Source organism: Pelodiscus sinensis, chromosome 8, assembly GCF_049634645.1.
Source record: "Pelodiscus sinensis isolate JC-2024 chromosome 8, ASM4963464v1, whole genome shotgun sequence".
Taxonomy (NCBI): Eukaryota; Metazoa; Chordata; order Testudines; family Trionychidae; genus Pelodiscus; species Pelodiscus sinensis.
In genome coordinates this window covers 2,156,314-2,181,321 of record NC_134718.1, presented here as the reverse complement: position 1 = coordinate 2,181,321, position 25,008 = coordinate 2,156,314, and the positions used below count along the sequence as shown (strand labels likewise).

The following is a 25,008-nucleotide window of genomic DNA, read 5'->3' as shown; positions in this document are numbered from 1 at the left end:
CCACCATCAGCGCAGCGTGGCCACACCTGTCGCCCTGTGGCACTGGTGGCTTAGCCCGGGCGCCCTGGCGAGGCAGGCCTGAGTCTGTGGCGCTGGACGTGGTCGGGCGAGGGCGCAGGGGCCTGGGGCAGGCAGGAGGGCAGTGAGACGGGCTGGCCACGTGCCTCCCCGAGCCAGCCCCGGGGTGTCTGCTAGGCTGGGGTGCCGGCGGGAGCTTTCCCCACTGAGGCGCCGGGGCTGGAAGACCGGCTGCATAGGCCTGGGAGCTGCCCGAAGGGCGTGGCACAGCAGGGTGTGTGGGGGATCCTGCTGGGAAGGGGGGCTTGCCCCCCCCGAAATGGAAGAGATGTGGGCGTTGTCCGGGGCAGAAGACGATGTCAGGCCCGGGCCTGGTCAAGCCTGTTGTGGGCATTTTCCCAGGCCTGCCAGAACTAACAGTCTGCCCCCCCTCCGCCCCCCCAGCCTAAGCAGGGAGCCTCCCCCACCCTCAGCCCAGGCCACCTCAAGCAATGGACCAGGGTCTGGGGAAGGAGCAGAACTAGACGGTGTCTGTGCGGTAACCGCCTGAAGAGCGCTCCCCGGGCCGCTGCGGCATGGCGGGGGGGCTGTGCGATGTAGCAAGAGCCCCACCATGGCCAGGCCCAGGGGCTTGACACAGAGCCTGGCCGCCAGCACCCAGAGGAGGGGGCAGTCGACCGGCACACGCAGCGCTGATGCCCACAGGGGCTTCCCTCTCGCGGGAGGATGGCCAGGGGTGAGGGGCGCATGTGACCCAGCTCCTAGCACCTCGTGACAGCAGCCGACTGGCATTCGGTGGGCGCAGGAGCCGGCTGGGGCGTCGGAGCCGTTTCTCTGGCCCCCAGGGGACTGGCCTAGGTGTGTCGCCCGGGTGGGCGTCCCTCACACGCCTGGTTTCGAAGGCTCAGGGGAAGATCTCCTTGGACTGCTATGATGGGCACGTGCCTCACGGGCCTGAGCCAAACGAGGCAGGAGACTTCTACGGTCTCCTTCCTGGCGCCCCGAGCGGGGCCAACCCGCCGCAGGACCACGAGGGTTTGGATGAGAGCTGGGCCTGACGGCTCTGAACTGCCCCGAGACAGGGCAGGAGGTGAATTCCTCCGGTCTGCTGGCTTTCAGCAAATATGGAGCCTCTACTGCCCTGAATTCCAGCCCGTATGAAGGGCAGGTCTCTGTGCATCCCCCCGCTCGCTGGACTCTGGGATGGGCGGCCCATCAGGCCACCTCGGTTCTGCTGGGGCTGGCCCAGCCTGGCCGTTATCAGAGCTCTGCTATACCTAGAAACGCTGCGTTTATCCCCCGAGCGCCACAGACAGGGACCCGACGGTGCGAGCGTCTCCTGGCTGTTACTTTGAAATGTTTGTAATGACCGAAACGCACGGGCGGACCCTGCAGCTTGGTTTCACAATCTGCGGCCGTGCACCAAATACCGGAGGGAGCGCAGTGGCTGCGGCATTTCATAGCAACATTGGGTTGCGTGTTGTATGACTTGCACGCAGCGAGAGCTGATCCCCAGCATGCACCCCGCTGCTGCCCAGCACACACACGTCTGTGCTCAACGGAAAGCACACCCACTTGAAATAAACCAGAAGGAAGTGGTTTTACCTTCCTCAGTAACTGATACTTGGCTGGGGAAAAAACCAGGTTACAGTGTAAAGCGCATGACAGCGAGTCAGATTTCCCTTTCTACAAGCCAGGGTTGGGAAGACGCCATGAAGAGGGCCAAACGCTAGACCTGTTGTAACGGCACCAGTTTGTCTGCTAATAGTGCTAATGGCCGTATATCTTTAAGTGCAGGCGTGTGACCACTCCTAAACTGCAACCTATACTAATCCGTAAAGAGCCAGTGCAGCTGTTGGCTTTCGGCAAGAATGGCGCCTCTGGAATGGTCGCTCATGGTTGATGGGGAGAAATAAAATACTGTCCGACCTATTTTCTTGCTCAGTTTTATTCTCGTAGCAAAACAGACTTTTCTCTATGGCAAGTACATATGGGAAGAGCACAAGGGTATATTTCAGGGAACAAAGTTGGGGAGAAGAGTGTCATTAATAAAAGCACAAACCTTCCTTGTATGTGTCTATAATCACATTTCTTCAGTCGTGTTTACTGTGTCAATTACACCCCCCCCCACGCCCAGAGCCAGTGTACATATTGTTTGAGTCTAGCGACCCCAATGAAGAAAAGTGGGACCATGCAAGATGCCACCAAACAGTCCTCACACCGGTCCAGGGGCGTTTCGCACACTCGTCCCACCTCGAACTCTCAGGTAGAAGCGGCTCTAGTTATTGATTAGATGCTGGGAAGATTCAAGATTCAGGGTTGGGATTTTCAGCTAAAAGGCCAGGGAAGCACAACACACAGAGATTTCCACGGCCCTGATCTTGCTTATAGGTGCACAATGGGGCCCCGTTTCTGCATCTTATATACATGCCCACAGTCAGACCCACCGAGGAAGGGAGGGAGGGAAGGGGCAGTTATCTCGGGCCCCGGCAATTCTAATGGGCCCAGGACTCCTAGCTGCTCCTACGGCCGTGGCAGTCGTCAGAACCCCGGGCCATTTAGAATCGCCATGGGAAATCTCTCTCTTATACCCTGCCCATTATGCCCAAGACTCCGCCCCTTTTGGGCATGTAGAGACACGCCCCCACTGCCCAAGGGCCCCGTAATTCTGTCAGCTCCCCCGCCCACACACAGCCAGTGAAGCTGGTGTCAACACCCCAAGGGTTCCGAGAAAAAATAGTTCCTTAATGAAGGAGACCCTCCAATAAAGATGGCGGAGAACTGAGAAGCTGATGTCAGAAGAACTAGGGTCCGTCTCTTCCATTCAGCCCTCTTGCTTTAGGAGCTCAGATCTTCCTTTCCAAATACCGAGCTATACTGTACAGAGCTAAACAGGAAAAAAAAAAAAAAAAAGGAGAACCAAAAACCCTTAAAACCACCCACCCCCGACAGCAAACAGCACAAAATCACTTCTCCGTCTGCGTTTATTGCTGTGCTGGCACAAAGTCTGTCCAGATGAGACAATTGAAAATAACTGCTGCAAGACACTGAAAGGAGAACTTTTAAATCTTCACGAAGAAAGATAACACCCCAATACAAAAAAATGACTGAAACCTTCCTCCCATGCGAGCTCACACCACTTCCCATGAACACACACAGTGATGTTTTCCGGCTTCTATTTCTGGTCCCAAATCAGGAAGTTTACGATTAAGATTAACGTATGTTGAAGCATCGGATTAAAAAAGACGACATTTAAAAAGTCCATTTGATTTGCTGTGTTCTGGAGGCCCCTGCCACTTATTAAAACGGAAAGAATTAAAATCTAATTTACTTGATCTCAGGATGATGTGGCTTTTCAGTGGCCAAGCTGAGCGACATGCGCGCTGTGAATAGGCCAGTCAGTTTCCGGTTTTAGTCAGTTTCTCATCAGCCAAACTTTCCCAAGCTCACGCACAATTAGGCTTGTAAACACTGCAGGGGGTCTTAAGATTTGTAAAAGCTTATTTAAAACAGACAACCTCCTGAACACATTGGCATGGCTGTTTCCCAGTAATAATCACCCTGAAAAATGATTAGTAAGAACCAAACTGATTACGCTGATGGGCCCTCTCGAGGGTAGCCCCTGTCGTGGCACGTTCCAAACCGTCCGCCTCTCCGGGCGCGCGGCTCAGACGGCGACGCTGTTGGGGATGCGATCTGGGGAAAGGTAATAGTAGGGCAGTTTTTTGTTCTTGTTCCGTTCAGTGATGCCGCTGACGATCTCGCCGAGGTCCTTGCTGAATTTCATTATGGCCTCTTTTACTGGCTTCTCCACGAAGTGCTCGTCGGGGTACACGCCCAGGAACAGCTAACGGCAGGAGACACAAAGCGATCGCGCTTGGGGCAGGCTGGAAAGAAACCCCAGTGGCCCAGCTGTTCCGCCTAAACAGCCCATCCTGCGGCAACGCGAGCTCCACCCCCAGCCGAGAGCCTGGGACACATCAGGGCTCCGGCTGCTGACGGTGCCCTTTGGATTCTAAAGTACAGCTGCACCTCCTGCCCTTTGGCCGTCGTGTAGCTGGCTGGAGAGGGGAAATTGAGGCACTGTGGGATGGGGTGGGCCTGTCACTGGCCAGGAAAAATAGGGTACAGCAGGGTTGGGGGGTCCCTGGCGTGAGGGAGTGGGGAGGGGAAATAGGGGTGCAGAGTCTGACCCTACCATGAGGGGCCAGGGAAATCAGGGCACAATGGGATGGGGGCCCCCCAAGATTGGAGGGGAAATAGAGGTACAGTGGGTGGGGGTTCTGGTTCTATAGTGAAGTGCCAGGGAAACTGAGGCACAGAGGGGTGGGGGAGGGGAAATCATGGTATGGAGAGGTGCGGAGGCCCAACCCTGGAGCGAGGGGCCAGGAAGACCAGGGCCCGGCTGTCAGGCCCCTGAGAGAACTGACCACGGCCTGGGACTTACTTCATTTTCCTGGAACTGGCTCAAGGCCCAGACGGCGCCGAGGTGCCAACAGGAGCGCCCCCTGTCTGGCAGGCTCTCCACAATCTGCTCGATGGTGACCGTCCCCTTTTCCGTGGGGGGAGGCTGCCGCATGGTCGGGGGGGCGTTGGGAATCCAGGAGCACCAGTCATACTGAGCGACACAAGACACAGCACGAGAGGGCCGTGAAAAGCACGGCCAGTGACATGGGGGGAATGTCCCGGACGCAGCGTTTCTGGAGCCGCCGCGCCCCAGGAGACTAGAGAGACAAGGTGGGTGAGGTCGTATCTATCATTGGACCCGCTTCTGCTGGCCAGAGAGACAGGCTCTCCTGCTCACACAGAGCTCTCTCTCGCGGGGCACCGGAAGAAGAGGAGTTCTGGTAAGATCACAAGCTGGTCTCTCTGGCCAACAGACTGTGGTCCAAGATGTGACCTCGCCCAATCTGGCCCTCTGCTACCCTGGAGTCAACACGGCTACAGCACCATCGCCTAAACCAGGGGTGAAGAACCTTTCTTGGGTCGGGGGCAACTGACCACAGAAAAATCAGTCAGGGGCTGCACACAAGTGACAAGCAAAATCTATCCATCTATCTATATATCTCCAAACCCCCCGTCTATCTATCTATCCACATAACCCCACATCCCCTATCTATCTATCTATCTATCTATCTATCTATCTATCTATCTATCTATCTATCTCCACACACCCCCTCTATCTATCTATCTATCTATCTATCTATCTATCCCCACACACCCCCTTTATCTATCTATCTATCTATCTATCTATCTATCTATCCCCACACACCCCATCTATCTATCTATCTATCTATCTATCTATCTATCTATCTATCCCCACACACCCCATCTATCTATCTATCTATCTATCTATCTATCTATCTATCTCCACACACCCTATCTATCTATCTATCTATCTATCTATCTATCTATCTATCTATCTATCTATCTATCTATCTATCTATCTATCTATCTATCTATCTCCACACACACTATCTCTCTCTCTCTCCCTCCACACACCCCCATCTATCTATCTAGCTATCTATCGGTCTGTCTCCATATCCCCACACCCGTATCTATCCAGCTATCTATCCCTCCCTCACTGACGTGGCCCCCGACTGAGGAGAAAGACACTCCCCCTATTCTCCTCACACATCAGAACCTAGGGGTACCCAGCCTAGTAGATTTTGTGTGCTCCTGCCCCATGGTGGGGCAAGGGTGGTGATGGTGGAGCACCAGCACGGGCTCTCCATTGCTGGGGGTAGCCCTGAACCTTGGGGGCCAGATTCAGGCAAGCTGGGGGCCTGAGGTTCCCCACCCCTGGTCTATACGAAAACGGTTGCATATAGTCAAAGCCAAGGAAGACTGGAAGCTTTGACTAGCCTGGGACGTTTGGGATACTGACATACTGACACCACTTGCTTTAGCGTCACTTTCACTATATGCCAGGCACAATTTTTAGTAGGGTTCTTCCAGGCCAACACACTGAGTCTGTCTCTATGAAGAAAACGTGTGTGTGTGTGTGTGTGTGTGTGTTTGTCGGGGGGGGGTATGGAAGGCTGGGGGTTAGACTTGGGTCAGTGACTTGAAAGACCCCTTGTCACTTAGCGCAGCTGCTGTTTACTAACTTTAAAACCATGTGGGCCTTGGCTGTCCCTCACAGTTAAAAGCTAGCGGGGTTTTAACAAGGATTAAACGAGCTACTAAGGGGCATTTCCAGTCTGGCTGGTTAACTGGAGTTGACGAGCTGAGTTTAGGTATTTTTCCCTTCCCCTTCTCCCTTCTTTTTCTGTTATTTATTGCGAGGTTCCCCCTCTTTTCTCCACTCTCGTTGGAGGAAGTGGGTTTTGCCCGCGAACGCTCACGATACTATACGCACGTTTTTGTTAGTCTCTAAGGTGCCACAGGACTACTTGTTGTTGGTTGTTTTTAAGTTACAGGCTAACACGGTGACCCCCGGAGACTTTTAGCTGAGTTTAGGAAAGCACTTTCTTTTCGGGTAGGCCAGACAGACCTGCGGGAAGATGATTCCAGTCTGGTGCGACTCAAACCTGGCTTTAATTTGTTCCATGTAGGAGATCAGGGGAGATTATTATACAGTCTATTTTGTAAAGCTATTCAGTGTCGGAGGGAAAAACAGGATCTGACAGGTCAGCTGTTTTGTGGTGACTTCCCGGCCAGCACAGGGCATGCTGGGATATTTCTATACCGGGGAGGGGAGGGGGTGACCATGTAGCAGGGTGAGCTCCACTGTGGGATTTCCAAACCAGCCTGGGCCTCAGGAAACTCCCAGGGGCTGAGATCCGCTTCACTGAACTGTGGGCATTGAACTTTGGAAAATGTTACCCAGCATGCCCCAAGAGCCTAAATCCCATTGGCTCTCCATGGAACGACGCCTTCTAAGCGCCCTCTGGCAACAGGCCTTGGGCACGCTGGAAAATCTTGCCCATACTCTGAACTTTGACACCACAATGGGACTCACGTTGGGCACCAAAATCCACAGTTAGGCAGGGAAACAAGTGCCCCCCCCCCCCAAAAGACGTCACGGTTCCCCTGGACTTTGATGACACTTGCAGGTGGCTGGGGGGGGGCATGGAAGGGCAGCTGAGTGTGTAACCGGACACTTAAAACAACGCTTCCCACTCCTCCAAGCCCCTGCAGCCGCACACCCCAGCTGAGAGGAGCACTGCTCTGGCAAAGGAGAAATGTGTGTGCCCCAGGCAGGAAATGAAGGGGTTAACGAGGGCCCAAGAAGCCATGGGACGGATGAGCCAGGCTTAGTTCAAGGTGAATCGCAGCTGGGGAGAAGGTGGCCGGTTGCTTTAAAGACGGGCAGGCCGGAGCAGAAAGGGGAAACTCTGCAGGCACCCGCCGGCCTAACGAGCGGCGACAGCTGGAGGATCAACGAGGAAGTCTGGGGGAAAGTTGGCCTTGGGCTACACTCCGGAGTAGGGAAGTCTGGCTAGAGGCCCACAGGTGCAGCAGGCTCTGACGGGAGCTCTCATAATAGGGCAAGATCCGGATTTCCGGGGAGAGAGCCCTGGGAGGCATTTGACAGGAACAGAAGGTCATGTCTGAGGAGGGCAGAAGCTGGTTTGGAAGAATCGGCTGTTGGTCTGGGCTTGTACTGGGGGGCGGGGGGCGTTCACATGGGAGCATTGGCCCTGAGAGAAGAGTGAACCCGGGGACACAGTAGGATGAAGCCCAGGGAGGAAGCCGGGGTGGCTGGAATAGACAGACCTTCCCTGCTCATCAGAGGGTCCCTTGTTTGGAAGGTCCCTGAGGAGAGAGAGAACCTGGAGTCTCCTGGGGAACGGGGCAACGGAGCCCCTCAAGATAAGGGGGTAGGGACACCAGAAAGCCCTGAGCCAAGCGTGTGCAAGGACCACATGCCCCAGCATCCGGGCCATAGGACAGGCCCATAAGCATATAGGACATTTCCTTGTTAGATTCTCCAGAAGGCCGGGGACTAAACAGGACGTGACCAAGGGCTTTACGTCAGAAGAGGAAGGCCACTGTGGGACTGGGACGACTGTCTGCAGGAAGCGCCCCGTGAGCAGAGAGCTGCTATTCCACACCCGGCCATGAGGGGGCGCTCCAGCAATGAGCCCAACTCTTTTGCACCCGTACCTGACCGAAATTGACAGCGGCGTGCTGGGCTGACGCGGTGAATATCGCCACGGTGAGATATTCCGATAGCTTCTCGCGGGTCTTGATGGTCTTTGGAAATCCTGAAAGGCAGCGGAGAAGAAAGCCGGAAATGAGGTTTGCATCAGTTGTGGCACACCGGGGTTATCGGCCCGTGGTAGGTCATGTGGCAGCCCGTGGCTTTCTGTTCCTGGCTCCCGCTACGGAGCTGCCTGGGTGGCTTTGGGACCGCTCTCGTCCTCAGCAACCCGGCTGTAAAATGGCTACACTGATTCATCTCACAGGAGGCTCTGCAAGGCCCTTTGAGACCCTCAAGTGAAGAGGCAAAGGGACGTTTTTATCTTTAAAACCAATCTCACTTTATATCATGTGACCAAATCCTCGGGAGCTAAGGTCACAAACGAGCAGTCACGGCAACTCCCCTGTGGTCAGATGTTCATCAGCACGCGTGTGTTCGCTGGTGCCCCATTCCTGCACAGACAGCTGGCATGGCAGATCTCAAGTAAACGACTCAAAGGCCATGCGATTCGTTAAGGGACGAGGGCACCCAGCCAGGTTTTTTTGTTGACAAAGCGTGGCGCTACTCCAGCAGACTCTACCAGATCACTAATACGCGGACACCCTAACAACAGACCAGCTCAGTGAACGGCAGGCCGTGTCAGACAAGAATATTTCCTCGGAGAGACATCTTTATCCCCCGACACAAACAAGTTAGTCCTGCCCCTCTGACATAGTTATTTACTGCCCCCTAATGTGGCTATTTATCATCCATCACCTTGTACATCTGGATGTGCTGGTGCGGGTACCCTGTGCCTAGTGTAACCCTGGAATGCTGACCAGCACTCGGTGTCTAAAGGGTTAAACTCAGGTAGCTAGCAAAGGTGTTGGCCAGGGGGCTGGAGAACCAATAGAGCTAGTGTTGACATGTGAATGGGATAAAGATTCTTTGTCTGCTTCTTTGTGTGGGGAGACTTAAACCAAGAGTTGAGAGACACACAGGCTGTGTCTAGACTGGCCAGTTTTTCCGCAAAATCAGCTGCTTTTCCGGAAAAATTTGCCAGCTGTCTACATTGGCCGCTTGAATTTCCGCAAAAGCACTGACTTCCTACTGTAAGAAATCAGTGCTTCTTGCAGAAATACTATGCTGCTCCCATTCAGGCAAATGTCCCCTTTGCGCAAAGCTTTTGCACAAAAGGGCCAGTGTAGACAGCTCAGATTTGTTTTCCGCAAAAAAGCCCCGATCGCGAAAATGGCGATTGAGGCTTTTTTGCGAAAAAGCGTGTCTAGATTGGCCATGGATGCTTTTCTGCAAAAAGTGCTTTTTTTGGAAAAGTGTCCGTGCCAATCTAGACGCTCTGTTCCGAAAATGCTTTTAACGGAAAACTTTTCCATTAAAAGCATTTCCGGAAAATCATGCCAGTCTAGATGCAGCCAGAATGATTTAAACCCAGCCAGGACTGCCGTGTCTCCAAGGAATTCAGGGCATGGACGCGGACTGAATAAAGAGACGATTGGAAGTAAGTAAAAGGGCTAAATGAATCTAGTTGCCTTCAGGGTATTTTTTTTCTTTACTTTGTGGTTTGGTTTGAACTGCTCTGAGTGAATCTCTGCCTATCTCCCTATTCACCTTCTCACACTGGGCCCCGAGACTTTTCTCTGTGTTTTCATTTGCTTTCCTTAGTGGCTCTGTAACATCTAGCAACCAAGTCTGCTTTGTCAAGCTTATCTCTTGTTTGGTAATAAAAATCCCTTTTTTAAAGGGGATGATTGGATTCTTGTGTCCGGGAAGGTCTGTCTGCGGGTATCTGTGTGACTGACTGAGGGTCAGCTACCAGAGACTACAGCTTGTTTTCCTCTTTTCTTTTTTCAAGCTCTTTTAGGGTCAAAGAGTTTGGGGTATCCCTAGGAGTGTGTCCAAGTGTTCACCCCTGGTTTTGTTAGGGATAAAAGTCAGTTGATGGTGGCAGCGATCCCCAAAATCTGGGTATTGTGATTCTGGGGGCAAGTTTTTGTAACCAAAAGAGGCAAAGTTTTTTTTTCTTTTGAGCTCTTTGTGGGCCCCCATCTTCTGCACAGCTGCTGAGTGTGGTTCACTGTCCTGTGGCATGGCACTTAGACTACACAGAGAGAAAGAACAAGCTTGCTCTGCACCCTTAGCTCAGAGCCGCCTGGCTTGAAGCTCAAGAGGTTGCAGGTTCGGTTCCGCCTGTTGGCGTTACGATAGTACTTCCTAAGAATCTGTATTTCTGCATTATCAGTCCTGTTCTTGACTGTGAGCAGGTCCTGTTGCACACCAGGCCTCCGATACAAGGGCCTATGTCTCAGGCTTTCACGCCAAAGCACAACTCAAACAGGGCACCACCTCACCAGAGTAACCCCCGTGGCGCTAGGTCTAAAAAGAGGCAAAGTGTGGTGAGCAATGACCCAGCAGCCAGAGGAACAATGAGGCAGGACTAGCTTAGGCAGCATCTAAGTGAAGGTGAGAGATGGGGGAAGGACAATTCTGAACCCGCGCTGGGGACTCAGGAAGGAGGAACAGAAATATTCACGTGGGGCACCCTTATGGCAAGGTATAACCTGGGGTGCGCTGCGGAGAGGTCTCCTCCGCTGTGCCCTGCCCCGCTTTCGTTCACCTATGGGAGACAGCTGGGGGGAGACAAGGGAAAGGGGGCGGGGCTCCCGTGCAGAATGCCCCTCCCACCAGCACAGATTTCCCCACCCTTCCTGGAAGCCACCTCCTGGAAGGTGGATACGTGTATAGGGTGGTGAGACCAGAGTCGCATGACCCGTGGGAGGGCCAAACCCAGCCAGCTGCTTTCCAAGAAGCAGAAGGTGAACCCGGCTTTGAAGGCCTTGCGAGGGCCGCCTCTCCCCGAGCGTGGAATAACCGTCATGGCCAGGCGGCGGCGCCCCACACTGAGTGAATCTGAAGGGCACCGCTCCCCCCTGCTGTACACACAGGAGCTGAGGGACAGAGAGTTTAGAGCCCAGATCTCCTGGGTTCCAGCCCAGTGCCTTAGCCACAAGGGGTCCTGGAGGGAGAGTCCCACAAGGCTCTGGGATGTGTGGCTCTGAGGGGTGGTTGGCACCCGACCCGTCTGACACAGCTCACCGGAAGACTTGTTGCCCTTCATTCCGTAGACGTAGACGTCCTTGACGAAGGCCTGGAGCTCCACGTCCTCGCACACGACCTCGTCGCTCTCGTAATAGATATCAATCACGTCCGCCGTGAAGCTGCAGCCGCAGCGAGGCAGCAAAGGGCGGGAAGGAAAGGCCCTGTTATTTCTTGTCAGAGAGGACTCCAAATGCAGCCACACCCTTCCGACCCGGCCTTTCTCCCCGGCCAGGTGGCCCTGGAGGGTGCTGGGCTCCATCATCTCAGAGGGCTTCACCAATGTCAACATGACTTGGGTGGGGAGTCCTTCTAGGAGCTCCGAGTCATCTGCAGCCCTGGCATTACCTCTGGCCTTCCCACTCCACCGTCAGCCCACCCAGACGTCGCTCCAACCTCCCCACCCCTAGTCTTTGACTCTTCCCATTCAATCTCTCCATCAAGTTTGCATTTCTTGCCCTCCCCTTTGAGGCCTAGGTCTTCGATGACATTTCTTCACACTCCCTTCATTCTGCCCAAACCTCCTTTCTCTCCTCCTCCACCTGGCACTCCCTCCACCCCCGGGCACTAAACAATCATCCTCTCTCCCTTCCCACAGGTCCAGCAAACTCCCTCCCTCAGCCAGGGCTGCGCACGCGAAGTGCTCTTAAAACCCTGCAGCAGCCGGAGAGAAAGCTCTCCTCGTTCTCCACTCTCTTCCTCCTTGGCACCGCCGGGCAGAGGGGGGTGTAAAATGCTCCCCGTTCTCTGCTAACCCCACTGGCAGTGGTTTAGATTGACCTCGTACAGAGGCAGAGGACTTGAGATGCAGGGCAGTGCAGGATCAAACCCTTCGGGGCAGAACTGGCTTTCTTTCACTGGGTTGCATTTGGCCTACGACGGAGAAGCATAATGTGTTGAGTGCTCAGAAAGATTCCACTATCTGCCCCCCACATCAGAACAGAGCAAGGTGTGTTGACGGTGAATCATATGGTGCCTGAGGACCCTAAGGCCTTGTCCACAACGTGGTGAATTGATGCTACAGCGATCGATCCATCGGCCATCGATTTATCATGTCTGCTTAGACATGATAAATAGATCTCTGAGCACGTGCCCGTCGACGCCGGTACACCACCAAGACGAGAAGAGTAGCTGGCAGTGACGGGAGAGCAGCCCCTGCCGACCTTACCTCATAGAAAACACTGCGATATGCATGCCGATTTCAGGGACGCAATCAGCGTCGCTGAAGTAGATTGGCGGGGCCAGTCAGTGCAGACAAGGCCGTAATGAGGTGTTCTCTAGTGCTTAGAAGAGTGCGCCTGCAGGACACCACATTCACAGACCCGTGTGTCACGGACACGCTCCCCTCTACAATGTGAGAGTTCATACACTGAACCGCTGGCTAAAGAAGGACATTTTACCGAGGCCCAGACATGGACACCCTCTCCCATGGGCCGCCACGGGGGCTATGGATGCAGTAAAGGACTGGTGGGTGTTTGTAGCCGTGAGATTCATCAGCAAAGGGGAGAAAAAACCCACCAACCCAACCCACCACCAAGTGCACCCCCCAAGAAAACAACCACGTGAAACGTCCTTGCCTTTCACACGGGATCTAGCAGTGCCGCAAGAGATACAAGATACACAGCGGCCGAACCAAGAGCTGAGCACCGGAATGAAGAATGCGAAGCAGAGTTTTCAAATACGACTGCTCTTAAGAACGTGCACGAATGCTTTCCACGCAAACACGTCCCGGCAATCTGCGTGCCTTTATCTTTCCTGACTTCCCTTGAAAATGCTCAGAGACAAAAGGGATTTAAAAAAGCCCAACCCTAAAGACATGGGGGTGAGGGGGACAAGAACAGTTGAGAAGCAGAATCCGAGGGTGGGCGGCCTTGTAAATTACTCAGTGAGCGTGATTCCAATGACTGTGTAAGAATGCAACATCTTACTCAGAGCATCTGACCCGCTGGCAAAACCCAGGCCTGGTCTGCACCACAAAGTTGCAGTGGTTTAACTCACACAGCTTTTCAGACAAGTGCACCCCCCCCAGGAACTGTGCTTTCAGTTCACAAGAGCATCAATTCAGTTCCGTTGAAGTAACTGGGGCAAGCCAGAATAAGTCACCCTCAAGCCCAAAGAAGAGACGGCCCACACATGGGATTTGAACTCACGACTCGCTGGGGTGACAGTGCTGGCAACAGGAGCTGGGTTCTATTATGCGCCATCTGGGGGCCAAATTCCACCCTTGTACAACCCGTCACATCCCGAGTGAAAAGCACGTGGCTGCCTGGGGGCAGAATCTGTCCAGCAGAATTTCTCTCGCTGGTCAAGACACACAAGGAGGAAAATTGCCCAGGGTGGCGCCGAGAAATCAGGCTCAATTTTCAGGGCTGGCAATAACCCCTCCCTGCTTTTTACTTGCCAGAAGAGACAGACAGGTTTGATCCAGTAACCCCGGCCCCCAGGAGGGAGAGTCCACCCCTAACTTTCCGAGCAGATGGGTCAGACACGCAGCGCCCCCTACCTCTTTATTGCCTCCCAGACTTTGATGCCGTCATCCCGATAGTAGTAGTAAGGAATGTCCTCTTTGCTGTCCATGCCCTTGGCTTTGATGGCCTCCGGGAAGCAGAGGGAACTGTAGGTGAGGTCTTTTGTGGCTCGCTGGACCATTTGCACGTGTCCACCTCCACCCGTGGCATTCGCCTTGGGGGCAGAAAACATGAGTCAGAAGCAGGCGGACACTGTGTCGCGTGGCTGAGGTCATACGTGCTGTCCTGTCCATTCCCCGGTGGCTGGCAGGGGAACAGCCCACCCCCATGTTTCTGCAGGGGAAATGCAAACCTTCTTGCAAAGTGCTAGTGTTTTAGCCAGACTGAGCCTGCTCATTTTGGGTTGGACCTTTCCCGCTCATTGAGTGGGTTTTCCCAGCCTGGTTTTCTCCCACTTATAGCATCTTTGAATAATTCCTTATATTTATTGCCAAACGTTCTACATGACCACATCATATGCCCCCAAGAATCACCTGACCTATCATCAGAATGCAGCCACGTCTGGGGCGGAACACGACAGCAGCTTATCTGCACGCCATAATGTTACACATTCGTCTACGGCAGGAGCTGCAGGCCAATACAGCAGCCAACGGGAGGGGCATTTCGAGAGGAATTGCCCCACCTAGAATTTGGCCAAAACCAGGTGGGATCATTTCCGAAGGGCTCAGGGCGACAATTCACATCCCAGGCGGAAGAACGGCACGCCCGCGACAAGCTACGGCGTAACAGCCTGGGATTCAACATTTTAAAAAACGGGTAGTCCTGTGGCACCGTAGAGACTTATCAAAAAATACTGACTCACAAGCTTGTGTGGGCAAAAACCACTTGGTGAGATGAATTCATCCGACTCCCATGCATCTGAAGAAGTGGGTTTTGCCCACAGAAGCTCATGCTTCTGTATATTTTGGAAAGTCTCTAGGGTGTCACAGGACCCTTAGTTGTTTTTAAAGTTAACGCGGCGACCCCTCTGGGATTGTAAAAAACGTTTCTTCACCCCACGTATCTCTCCCTCTCTTCCATCTGGCCCCACCATCTTCCAATCTCTCTTGTTATTGACCGCTAATTGCTTCTTAACCTAATCAGCTGCATCTGACCCCAAATGGAAACTGCTATCAGGAGAGGCTCATATACTGAAAGAAGCAAACTCATAATCTGTCAACATCCCAGGGTGCAGCTTTTCACACGGCATTTATCTCATTTTCATGGCTTACTCATTCTGTGCCAGGCTATGGCAGGGTTTCTCTTGCAGGGAGCATGACACGTGCCGTTCTGCATGGACCTGCCTGCTGTGCCTCTGCGACACCAGCGCTCAGGCTGGCAAGGTCCGAGTGGATCCGGTTGTGCCAAGCGAGGGAGATCCGAGACCCCTGCAGCCCAGAGTGGAGTAACTGCAAGCCGCCAGCAGCAGCTCTGTCACATTTCAGCCTCACCTAACAGAGCATGATTGCTTTTGCAATTCAAGGAAACGGTGGTCAGGATGTAGCCAGAGTGCTGGTCCAGAGAACCCTATCTTGCTGTGAGTATCACTCCGAGCAGGGTGTTGAATGCGACCAGGTTTATCGCCTTTGCTTATCAGACCCTAGTACTGTTTTTAGTACATCGGCCACCACCCTCGCAAAGCACACTTCCAAAATCAAGTCTAAGAATGACATCGAAAGCTGCCTCAGAGGGGGGCCGGGTGAGTCTAAAACTTTAAAAACAATGAGCTGTCCTGTGGCACCTTAGCGACTAACAAATATGTATAGGATCACGAGCTTTCGTGGGTAAAGGCCACTTGCTCAGATGGGTTGGAGTGGAAATACAGACTCCAAAATCTATATAACAGCAAAAGTACCTGTCAATTGTAGGATCTGTGTTAATGAAGCAAATTAAGGGGGCTGGCAGCATCCCATTCATAGCTTTCGATATAAAAATGTGGCTGTCAAAGGCAAGGGAAATTGTCACATTCAGCTGACGAAGTGGGTTTTACCCACAAAAGGTTTCGCTCAAATAAACCTGTTAAGTGTTTAAGATGCCCCAGGACACCTGCTTGTTTTTGAGGATACAAAGTCACCCGGCTTCCCCTCCGAGGTTACATCTACGCTATGAGTTTTGCATGAGTCATGATCTCATTTGCATATTTTCTGACGATCCGTTTTTGCGCTAGGGTTTTTTGCGCAAAAACAAGCAGTGTGGACACTTGATTTTTGCGCAAAACCCCCTTTTCCGCAAGATTGGTATACCTCCTTTTTTGAGGCATAAGGATCTTGTGGAAAAAAGGATTTTTGTGCAAAAACCCCTCGTGCAAAAACGGATCAGCAGAAAATATGCAAATCAGATTGTGACTCATGCAAATGAGCCCCTCATTAGCATATTTTTTGCCGAGAAAACTCGTAGTGTAGACGTCGTCTGAGACCGATATATGCATTTGGGTGCTTGTATGTTCATTAAGCTCAGTTCCTGCCATCCCAACAGCCACTAGAGCATACGCTATGTTCCATGTTGAATCGATCAGTGAAAGGCAGGAGCGTCACGTGGCCTGCACTCGCTGGTGCACTTCAGGCATTTGTGAAACTCCCGTGCACCTTTGTGCACAAGGAAGCCGCCGGAGCGCTCCAGAGAAGGGAGCACGCCGTGCAGCGAGCAGACGGGCCGCAGAGCTGGGGCCGGCTGACACACGGCGGAGTTGCCTCACCTTGTCGAAGAGCCCGCACTCACAGATGAGTTGCTCGCGGGCTTTGGTGTTGATGGCGATTGTGAAGCGCACGTGGGGGACCAGGAGCTGCGGGGGGGGTGGAGAAAGGAGCAGAGCGAAAGCTGCGGTTACCTCAGAGCTCATGGAAGCCAGGACGTCTGGGGACCACTGTGACACTGGGGCACCTCAGCAGCCGAGCCACTGCAGTGGGGGGGGACCTCAACTGCTCCCCAGCCCCTGTGGGTGGTGGTGGGAGGAGCCCCAACAGCTTCTCAGGGCTGTGAGGGGAACCCCGACTGCTTCCCACACACTGCGGCTGATGGTGGGGGCAACCCCGACCATTCCCCAGTCCCGATGGGCCGCGGGGGGAACCCCAACTGCTCCCAACCTCTTCAGGTGGCAGGGGAAACCCCGACTGCTCCCAACCCCTGGGGCGGGCAGGGGGAACCCCGACTGCTTCCCAGGCCTTGAGGCTGATGGTGGGGGGAACCCCAACTGTTCCCCAATCACTATGGGTGGTGAGTGGGACCCCAACCCCTGCGTGTGGCAGGGGGAACCCCAACTGCTCCCAGCCCCTGCAGGTGATGGGGGGAGACCCCGACAGCTCCCAGCCCCTGCAGGTGATGGGGGGAGACCCCGACAGCTCCCAGCCCCTGCAGGTGATGGGGGGAGACCCCAACAGCTCCCAGCCCCTGCAGGTGATGGGGGGAGACCCCGACAGCTCCCAGCCCCTGCAGGTGATGGGGGGAGACCCCGACAGCTCCCAGCCCCCGTGGCTGGCAGAGGGCTCCAATAGCTGCTCCCCCCTCGCAGGCAGCGGGGGACCCTGGTCCCCACTCGGACCCAGGGGTGGGGGCCCCTCCCTTTCCCACAGGGCTAGCCCAGATGGGGGGTGGGCCCTGCCTTTCCGTCACTGTGGGCAGTGCGGGACCCCCCCAGCTCCCAGCTGGGCAGCCTGCGTGACCCGCCTCCCTCCCCGCTTGGCCTGGGGGCTTGGCGCCCGTCGGGGACGGGTCGCCGCTGTGGTGGATGCGGCGCTCGCCCGGGACCTCGCCCCGGCTTCTTCTCACAAAGCCCCGTGACCACGCTGGCACGGGACAGGCCGCGCGACCGGGTGCGCCAGGCGGTTTCATTGCGTCGGGGCGCCACCGCGGGCGCCCGCCCCCCGGACTGGGGTGGCTGCCTACCTTGTACAGGGGGTGCACCGCCGGCAGCTGCCGGAACATGGCGATCCCAAACACTTCGGAAATTAAGTGTGTCCGCAGGAGATGGGTCACGGTCTGGTGCATGTGGAAATCTGCAGAGCGAACCCAAATCTTGGCCAGTAACCAGTCGTATTTGGCATCGGACGGGAGGAAAATGGGATTATCCGGGCCGGGGGTCTGATTGATCTGAAGGGGTTAAAACAATCACGGTTAGAACAGGGCTCATCCCACGGCCCGGTGCCCCGTTCGCGGCTCAGGCCTCGCGCGTACCTGGATTGCGATAGGGACGATCTTATTCTCCAGGTTCTTGTACAGCAAGCAGATGGGGGCAGCCAGGTACTGCAGCGTGCACGGGTCTGTTTTATTGGCATCGATGCCATCCAGCAGCTGGTAATTCACTAGGAAAACGTTCCCTTGCTGGAGACAGAGAAAAGGGAACATGGGAGCCACGGGAGGGAACGGACCCACCAGCTCAGAGTATCCCGTCTCTGGCAGCGTCCAGGATCAGATGCTCTGGCAAAGGAGCAAGATCCCCCCTAGGGGACTCTCATAGAGTATCTGCCCAGGTGGGAAGTTTCTGCTAATCCCGGTCAGTCAGAAATCAGTTTCTGCCGGGTCATTGTGGACTGGCTGGGCCTTGTGTAACTTGCCATTTAAAGACCAAACTCTTTCCTAGGCGGGCTGTTTGCTTAACCAATTGTGCATCTTTCTGGAGCATTTTATCCAGCCTGACTTTTCTCATGCACGAGAGAACAGAAGAACAGCCAGACTGGGTCAGACCAAAGGTCCAACTAGCCCAGTGCCCTGTCCGCCCACAGCGGCCAATGCCAGGTGCCCCAGAGGGAGGGAACAGAACAGGGAATCAAGCAATCCCATCCCTGTCTCCCATTCCCAGCCCCTGACAAACAGACACTAGGGCACCATTCCTACCCATCCTGGCTAACAAGTATTAAAGGACCTAACCTCCATGAATTTATCTAGTCTTTTTTTTAACCCTGTTAAAGTTCCGGTGTTCACAACCTCCTCTGGCAAGGAGTTCCACAGGTTGTTTAGCACCTGCATTATTTTAAAACCTGGAAGAGGCTTGGGATGCATGGGTGGTGTGCAATAACTCAGAAATCTTGAAAACACATTCTTGGCTGAGAGTACTGTCGGAATGCTCCTCTGTTGGTCAACTGTAAATGATCAACCAAAGAACTGTACTGCAGAATTTTAAGTATTGATGGACCCAACTCCACGAATTTATCTAGCTCTTTTTTGCACCCTGTAAAAGCCCTGGTCTTCACAACCTCCCCTGGCAAGGAGTTCCACAGGTTGACGGCACGCTGGGTGAAGAAACACTTCTTTTGGTTTGTTTTAAACCTGCTACCTATTCATTTCATTTGGTGACCCCTAGTTCTTATGCTATGGAAACAAGCAAAATGCTTTTCCTTATTCTCTGGGACCGGCATAAGGATCTTGCACAAAATGGGATTTTTGCACAAAACGGAAGCAGCTCCACTGCTTCTTTTTGCGCAAAAACCCCTTGCGCGAAAAGACATGGCAGAAAATATGCTAATGATGTCACGACTTATGCTAATGAGTCCCTCATTAGCATATCGTCTGCTGAAAAAACTTGTAGCATAGACGTGGCCTTTCTCCTCACCTGTCCCGATTTTGGAGACGTCTATCATATCCCCCGTTAATCTCCTCTTTTTTTAAGCTGAAAAGTCCCAGTCTTTTTCATCTCTCCTCATATGGCAGCCGTTCCAAACAACCTAATCATTTTTGTTGCCCTTTTCTGAACCTTTCCCATGCCAATATAACTTTTTTGAGATGAGGTGGCCACATCTGTATGCAGTATTCAAGATGTGGGCGCACCATGGATTTATAGAGAGGCAATAAGATATTCTCCATCTTATTCTCTGTCCCTTTTTCAATGGTTCCTAACATCCTGTGTGCAGAGAGACAGCGATCCTTAGTACAACACGTTTGCTGCACCTCTGGGGGACGTAGGTGGCTGCCCTATTTAACCAGGGTCTGCTGGTTCGAGTCCCCAGAACCTCAGGTGATACGGGCCATCACTGCTCACTGCCAGCCTGGGACAGACTATCTGCCGAGAGCGGGGGGGTCATTCCCACCCCGTGGTTCTTTGCTGTGGTTCCATTCAGAAAGCGAGCCAGGAGTCAGAACTCTTGGTTCATTCCACCCTAACCATGTGCTGAAACTGCCCTGGGGGAACATGGAGGACAAGGGGACCTCTTTTATTGGACCAACTCAAACAGCATGATTTTGCCTAGGAGGAAGAGGGGAAAAAAAAAGAAAGGACCGGAAGCGCCCTGGTCTAAAGCGTTAGCTTTGTCGTAACAAGCCACGTGGAAGGAGATCCCTGACACCGTGCCAGGGAAGCGCAGCGAGACAGTGAAAGAAGGAGCCCACACCCCTTCAATACTGCACCTTTATTTCCTCTTCCAGACTCAGGTTCCGTTCGAGGCTGCATTCTACCATCGAGGTGGTCACCGGCAGGTTTTTGGGCAGCTCTCGGCACCGTTCGATCATTACAGGGTTGCATCCGTTCAGGAACTGGTACCCAAACATAAAATCTTCCTGCCAGTGTTGCATCACGTACTCTGCAGGAGACACAAACACTCCAATTCAACTGCCCTTGGAGCTGCTGTAACTACCCCCACGCAGGTTTGGACCTAGGATCTCAGGGTAGGAGCTGCTACAGCTTGACCTATAAAGCCAGCTGGCACTCACCCTGGGCTGTAGTGCTTGTTCTTAGCTCTCACTGTAAGTGGTCTAAGGCAGCGTTTCTCAAGCTTTTTTTATAAAGTACCCCCTTTAAAAAAATTATAAGTTCCCCCAGTGCCTACAGTTTTCAGACAATTTTTTTTCTACCATTGCAACACATTTGTTTAAATAACTTAATTGCAGCTGGGCGGGCAATGACATTTTTTGGGTGTAAAAAGTACAAAATAAAGCAGCTATAAAACTTAAAACAAAAATTCAGTTTTCTCCAAATTTCAGTTGTTGACGTACCCCCCAGACTTCTCTCCAGTACCCCTAAGGGTACTCGTACCTCTGGTTGAGAAACACTGGTTTAAGGGCCAGTGAACCACACTAGGTGTGTGGGTTACACCGCAAACGGACAATTCATCTTCAACGTCCACTTTCCGTTCTAAGCTATCGCCCATGGCATCGTTAAACAAACACTCGGTTCCCACCCAGTTGTGGCTGCATTTCAGAGGGGAGTGGAGCAATCCTTGAACGCAGAAAGTTTGGAAACCTTTTGGTGTTGGAAAGATGTGGGGTCATCGAGTATGGGAATGGATTATGATCACACATGACGATTCTGCATCCACTTTCCCAGATTAGGCGACATTACAATCAACAAAATGCAAACATCGTTCTACTTCTCCTCCTCCCCCCCGAGTGCTATTTCTTTTTGAGTTGCACGGGATGTTTTTTCACCATGATCTGGTATGGATTTCATAATGTCATGCTGCCATTCCAGTCAATGACAAATAAGACAGGAACACACAGTATTCACATTTCAACATCAGGGTACATCAAAGTGAAAGTTCAGTCGTTGCCTCAAGGAGAGGAAGGGAGAAAGAAAAAAATTTCCAGTATTGCTTATTTTCAGCCAGAACAGAAGTTTTTATGAAAGCACCTTCTTGTCTATCATCACTGAAAGCAAAGCCAGAGACATATGGAAACAGAAAAATGAATGAATCGGAAAAATCATATATTTGAAGACAACAATTGCTTTCTACCTGAAATCAAATATTGGAACTTGCTTCAAGATTACATTTGAATCATGCTTGTGAATTGCCCAGTGATTGCTTGTGAATTGCTTGTGAATTGCTGCATCGGTACTGGAAGTTGGGATGAGGGTGCTAACATTTCTCATGTCGGGGGCAGAAAACACGGGATTGCAAAGAACAATAACTTTAACCTTTCCTCAGGTTGGTCCTGATTCTGCAAACATATACACAGTGGCTACGTCTAGACTGGCATGATTTTCCGGAAATGCTTTCAACGGAAAAGTTTTCCGTTAACAGCATTTTCGGAAAAGAGCATCAAGATTGGCACGGACGCTTTTGCACAAAAGCACTTTTTGCGGAAAAGCGTCCATGCCAATCTAAAACAAAATACAAGACTATGTAGCACTTTAAAGACTAACAAGATGGTTTATTAGATGATGCGCTTTCGTGGCTCATCATCTAATAAACCATCTTGTTAGTCTTTAAAGTTCTACATAGTCCTGTATTTTCTACACCAGACTAACACGGCTACATTTCTATCATGTGCCAATCTAGACGCGCTTTTGTGCAAAAAAGCCCCAATCGCCATTTTAGCCATCGGGGCTTTTTTGCGCAAAACAGTACCATGCTGTCTACACTGGCCCTCTTGCGCAAATGATTTGCGCAAGAGGGCTTTTGCCCGAATGGGAGCAGCATAGTATTTCCGCAAGAACACTGACAATCTTACATGAGATCGTCAGTGTTCTTGCGGAAATTCAAGCGGCCAGTGTAGACAGCTGGCAAGTTTTTCTGCAAAAGCAGCTGATTTTGCGGAAAAACTGGCCAGTCTAGACACAGCCACCGGGTATGTCTACGCAGCAGGCTAAAGTCAAGTTAAGCTTTGCAGCCTCAGCTACGGACACTCTTCCTCTGATTTCTCTTACTCCCCGTGAAATGCGGGCTACAGGAGTCAGAATAAGAAGCCTGTTATTTCATAATTATTTCAAAATAACCGGTTTGCTGTGTAGAGGCGCTTTCTGTGAGTTACTTTAAAATAATGTTGTAGTGTAGATGTGCCCATGAAGAGTAGCCCTAATGCAATCAAAGTCAAGCACTTACACAAATGTTTGCAGAATTTGACAGCCTTATTAGGACAGAAGAGTTACTAACAAGAACTTTAAGAAGTACTTTTAAGTACTTTAAGAAGCTATCTTATGACATGCCCCGCAATAGTGCAAGCAGGTTTTAATAGTTCTGCATGCGCTATGTGGCATTGACTCTGGCATTCAAGAGATTAGAGGCATTACCCATATTTTTTATTAATTCCCCTTTTGCTTGATTAAACGGTTAATAGAGTTGGGGAATCAATGTATGAAATTCTTAACTAGGACTTAAGAAAGTTTAAAGGAACACAGCCAGGTTAAAAACAACCACCAAACATTCTTTTGTCTGCAAATCATCTCCCTCTACTGTTTCATTCATTCAATAGTGGAGAGGGCTATAATTAACTGAAAGGGATTAGAGATAAATGTGTTTTACTTTGGTATTGGACAGCACTTTGGGTCGAGTCAGCTTCACTGTTTTCCTTTCACAGTCAGGGGAGGGCAGATCCCCTGCTGGAATGGGTCTGTCACACAGCACCACCGAAAGAAAAAACATTTGAATAAATGTGATTGAAAAAACCCTGAAGGTGGGCAGGAGAACTCGGGGCCAGGGGTAATCACAGACATGTCAGAGCGGAAAAGGCCTCCAAAGGTCACAAGTCCATCTCGCCCCCCCGCAAAGGCGGGACCAACACATAAAACTACGTTTGAGTCATTTTTGGAAACTGACGAGATTCTGGATAGAATTTTCACAAGTGCTTAAGTCATTTAGGTTTCCATAACCTAACATTTAGGTTTCCATAACAGCTAAATCACTTTAGGGCTTTAGGCCCCTAAATCACTTTAGGGCTCGGTCCTCCGGCCTGGGCCAGGTAAGATGTCCATAATAGTACCTTCTCGCCTTAAATTCAATCAAACTGAAGACTAAAGTTTTCAAAAGTGCCCCGGGGACAGACCTACAAAGGTATCTAGGCCTCGATAGATGCAGACAGATGCCTGAAGGGATTTTGAAACTTCCCTTGAAATCAATTGGAGTTGGGGGCGTGAGGTGCTGAAGTGCCTTGAAAAACCCCGTTAGGTGCTGGTGTGCATCCTCAAGTGCCTAAATACCTTTTACATTCTGCCTTAAGTGACTGAGGCACTTCTGACAGTGTTGATAGATTTCCTAGGCGCCAGAAGGGACCCTCTAGAGTAGCAGTTCCCAGCCTTTTCCAGATGGGGCCCATTTTGACAATTCAAGAAGATTTGATGACCCGTGGCAATTCAAAAATGGGGGGAGGCGGGGGCAGAGCCTCCTGGGGAAACACTTGGTGACCCTTTTGAAATGTCCTGGCGACCCATATTTGGGTCCCGACCTATAGGTTGGGAATCCCTGCTCTAGAGTCGCATGGGGCTGAGAACCTGCCATCAGCCCTGCATGCTTGTGCTGGAAGCAGCGCTTAGCTCTCCGGCTATGGGGGGTCCCGCTGGTCCGCACACATGCGTTCCAACCGCTCCTCCACACCGTGCTTCTCAGACAGTGCACGGCTGGGGCACATTGGAAGAGACCAGCTACTCAGGCACAAGCCACTTCCGTTCCAGTCAGTACTCAGAAAGGGGAACAGTTAGTCACTTGGTGAAGCAAACCCCGCGCTGTGGAGACAAACCCACCGGAGATGGTATTGCTGATTCGGACAAAGATCTTCTCGAAATCCGCAAAGTCACTCCAGGAGGACTGGAACATGTGCATGAAGCGGTTGACATAGAGATTCTCCATCCTATGGGAAAGACAACATCACTAGAAAGCCATGGGCAGCCTCCTCTGGACCCCTCTGGTACCTGTGCCCTTACCCTCACGCCGAGGACATTTCCAGGGGTGACGTGTGTCACGCTGTCCCTCTCTAAAGACTGAAGTCCCCTGGGAAGCATTGCCACCTGCCTGCATTCCAAGCCTGAGTCTCCACACGTCCCCCCGCCAGTGCAGTCCAAAGCCACGTCATGTTCTTTAACCCGATCAACAGCAAACTGTGTAGCAAAAGCGCTACCAGAGCAGAGAGGTGTTCCATACACCCGCGCCCAGAGCACTTCTGCGACCGGCAGCTCTGGGAAGTTGCACCGGTGGTAGGCCAATAGTTGGCCAATAACCTAAGAATGGGGCTGGAGCCTCTCCCCATACCTGCGTGCTTGCCAAGGGAAACGTGTTGCTCCTAATGATGTAACAGACTTGAGTCGGAGGCCGGGAAAGGAGAGCGTAGAATGCAGAGCGGCGGCGGGGGCGGGGGCTGGTGTGCTAGGCAGGAGAAAGTATTGCCTTCCCAAACCCCCAGGCCTGGCCCACCCACATTCTGCTCAGGACCGGGGGAGGCTGGGGATGTGCAATGTCTGTCCTCCCTGTGGTCCTGGGAGGGGCGGGGCCTGAGAAGAAGGGGCGGGACTAGGGACTTGCCCCCCCCAACCCCACCTTCTCCCACCGCCCATGCAAAGAGCTAAAAAGGAAGTGAAGATTCAAGCTAATCCCAGGATGCCAAGAG

At 52.4% G+C, this 25,008-nt stretch overlaps 1 protein-coding gene across 1 annotated transcript in view; it reads right to left on the bottom strand.

The window, feature by feature from the left end:
• Nucleotides 1-1,934: 1,934 nt before the first annotated feature.
• The window catches only part of ALOX5 (arachidonate 5-lipoxygenase), a 42,332-nt gene continuing 19,258 nt past the window's right edge, over nt 1,935-25,008 (bottom strand). The window contains exons 5-14 of the mRNA XM_075934522.1: nt 24,149-24,255; nt 20,104-20,276; nt 17,938-18,084; nt 17,650-17,853; nt 16,463-16,549; nt 13,764-13,942; nt 11,261-11,382; nt 8,131-8,231; nt 4,466-4,636; nt 1,935-3,865 (exon numbers count right to left, since the gene is read on the bottom strand). Coding sequence (XP_075790637.1) covers nt 3,686-3,865; nt 4,466-4,636; nt 8,131-8,231; nt 11,261-11,382; nt 13,764-13,942; nt 16,463-16,549; nt 17,650-17,853; nt 17,938-18,084; nt 20,104-20,276; nt 24,149-24,255 — 1,471 coding nt within the window. The 3' untranslated portion in view covers nt 1,935-3,685. The remainder of the gene's footprint in view (nt 3,866-4,465; nt 4,637-8,130; nt 8,232-11,260; nt 11,383-13,763; nt 13,943-16,462; nt 16,550-17,649; nt 17,854-17,937; nt 18,085-20,103; nt 20,277-24,148; nt 24,256-25,008) is intronic.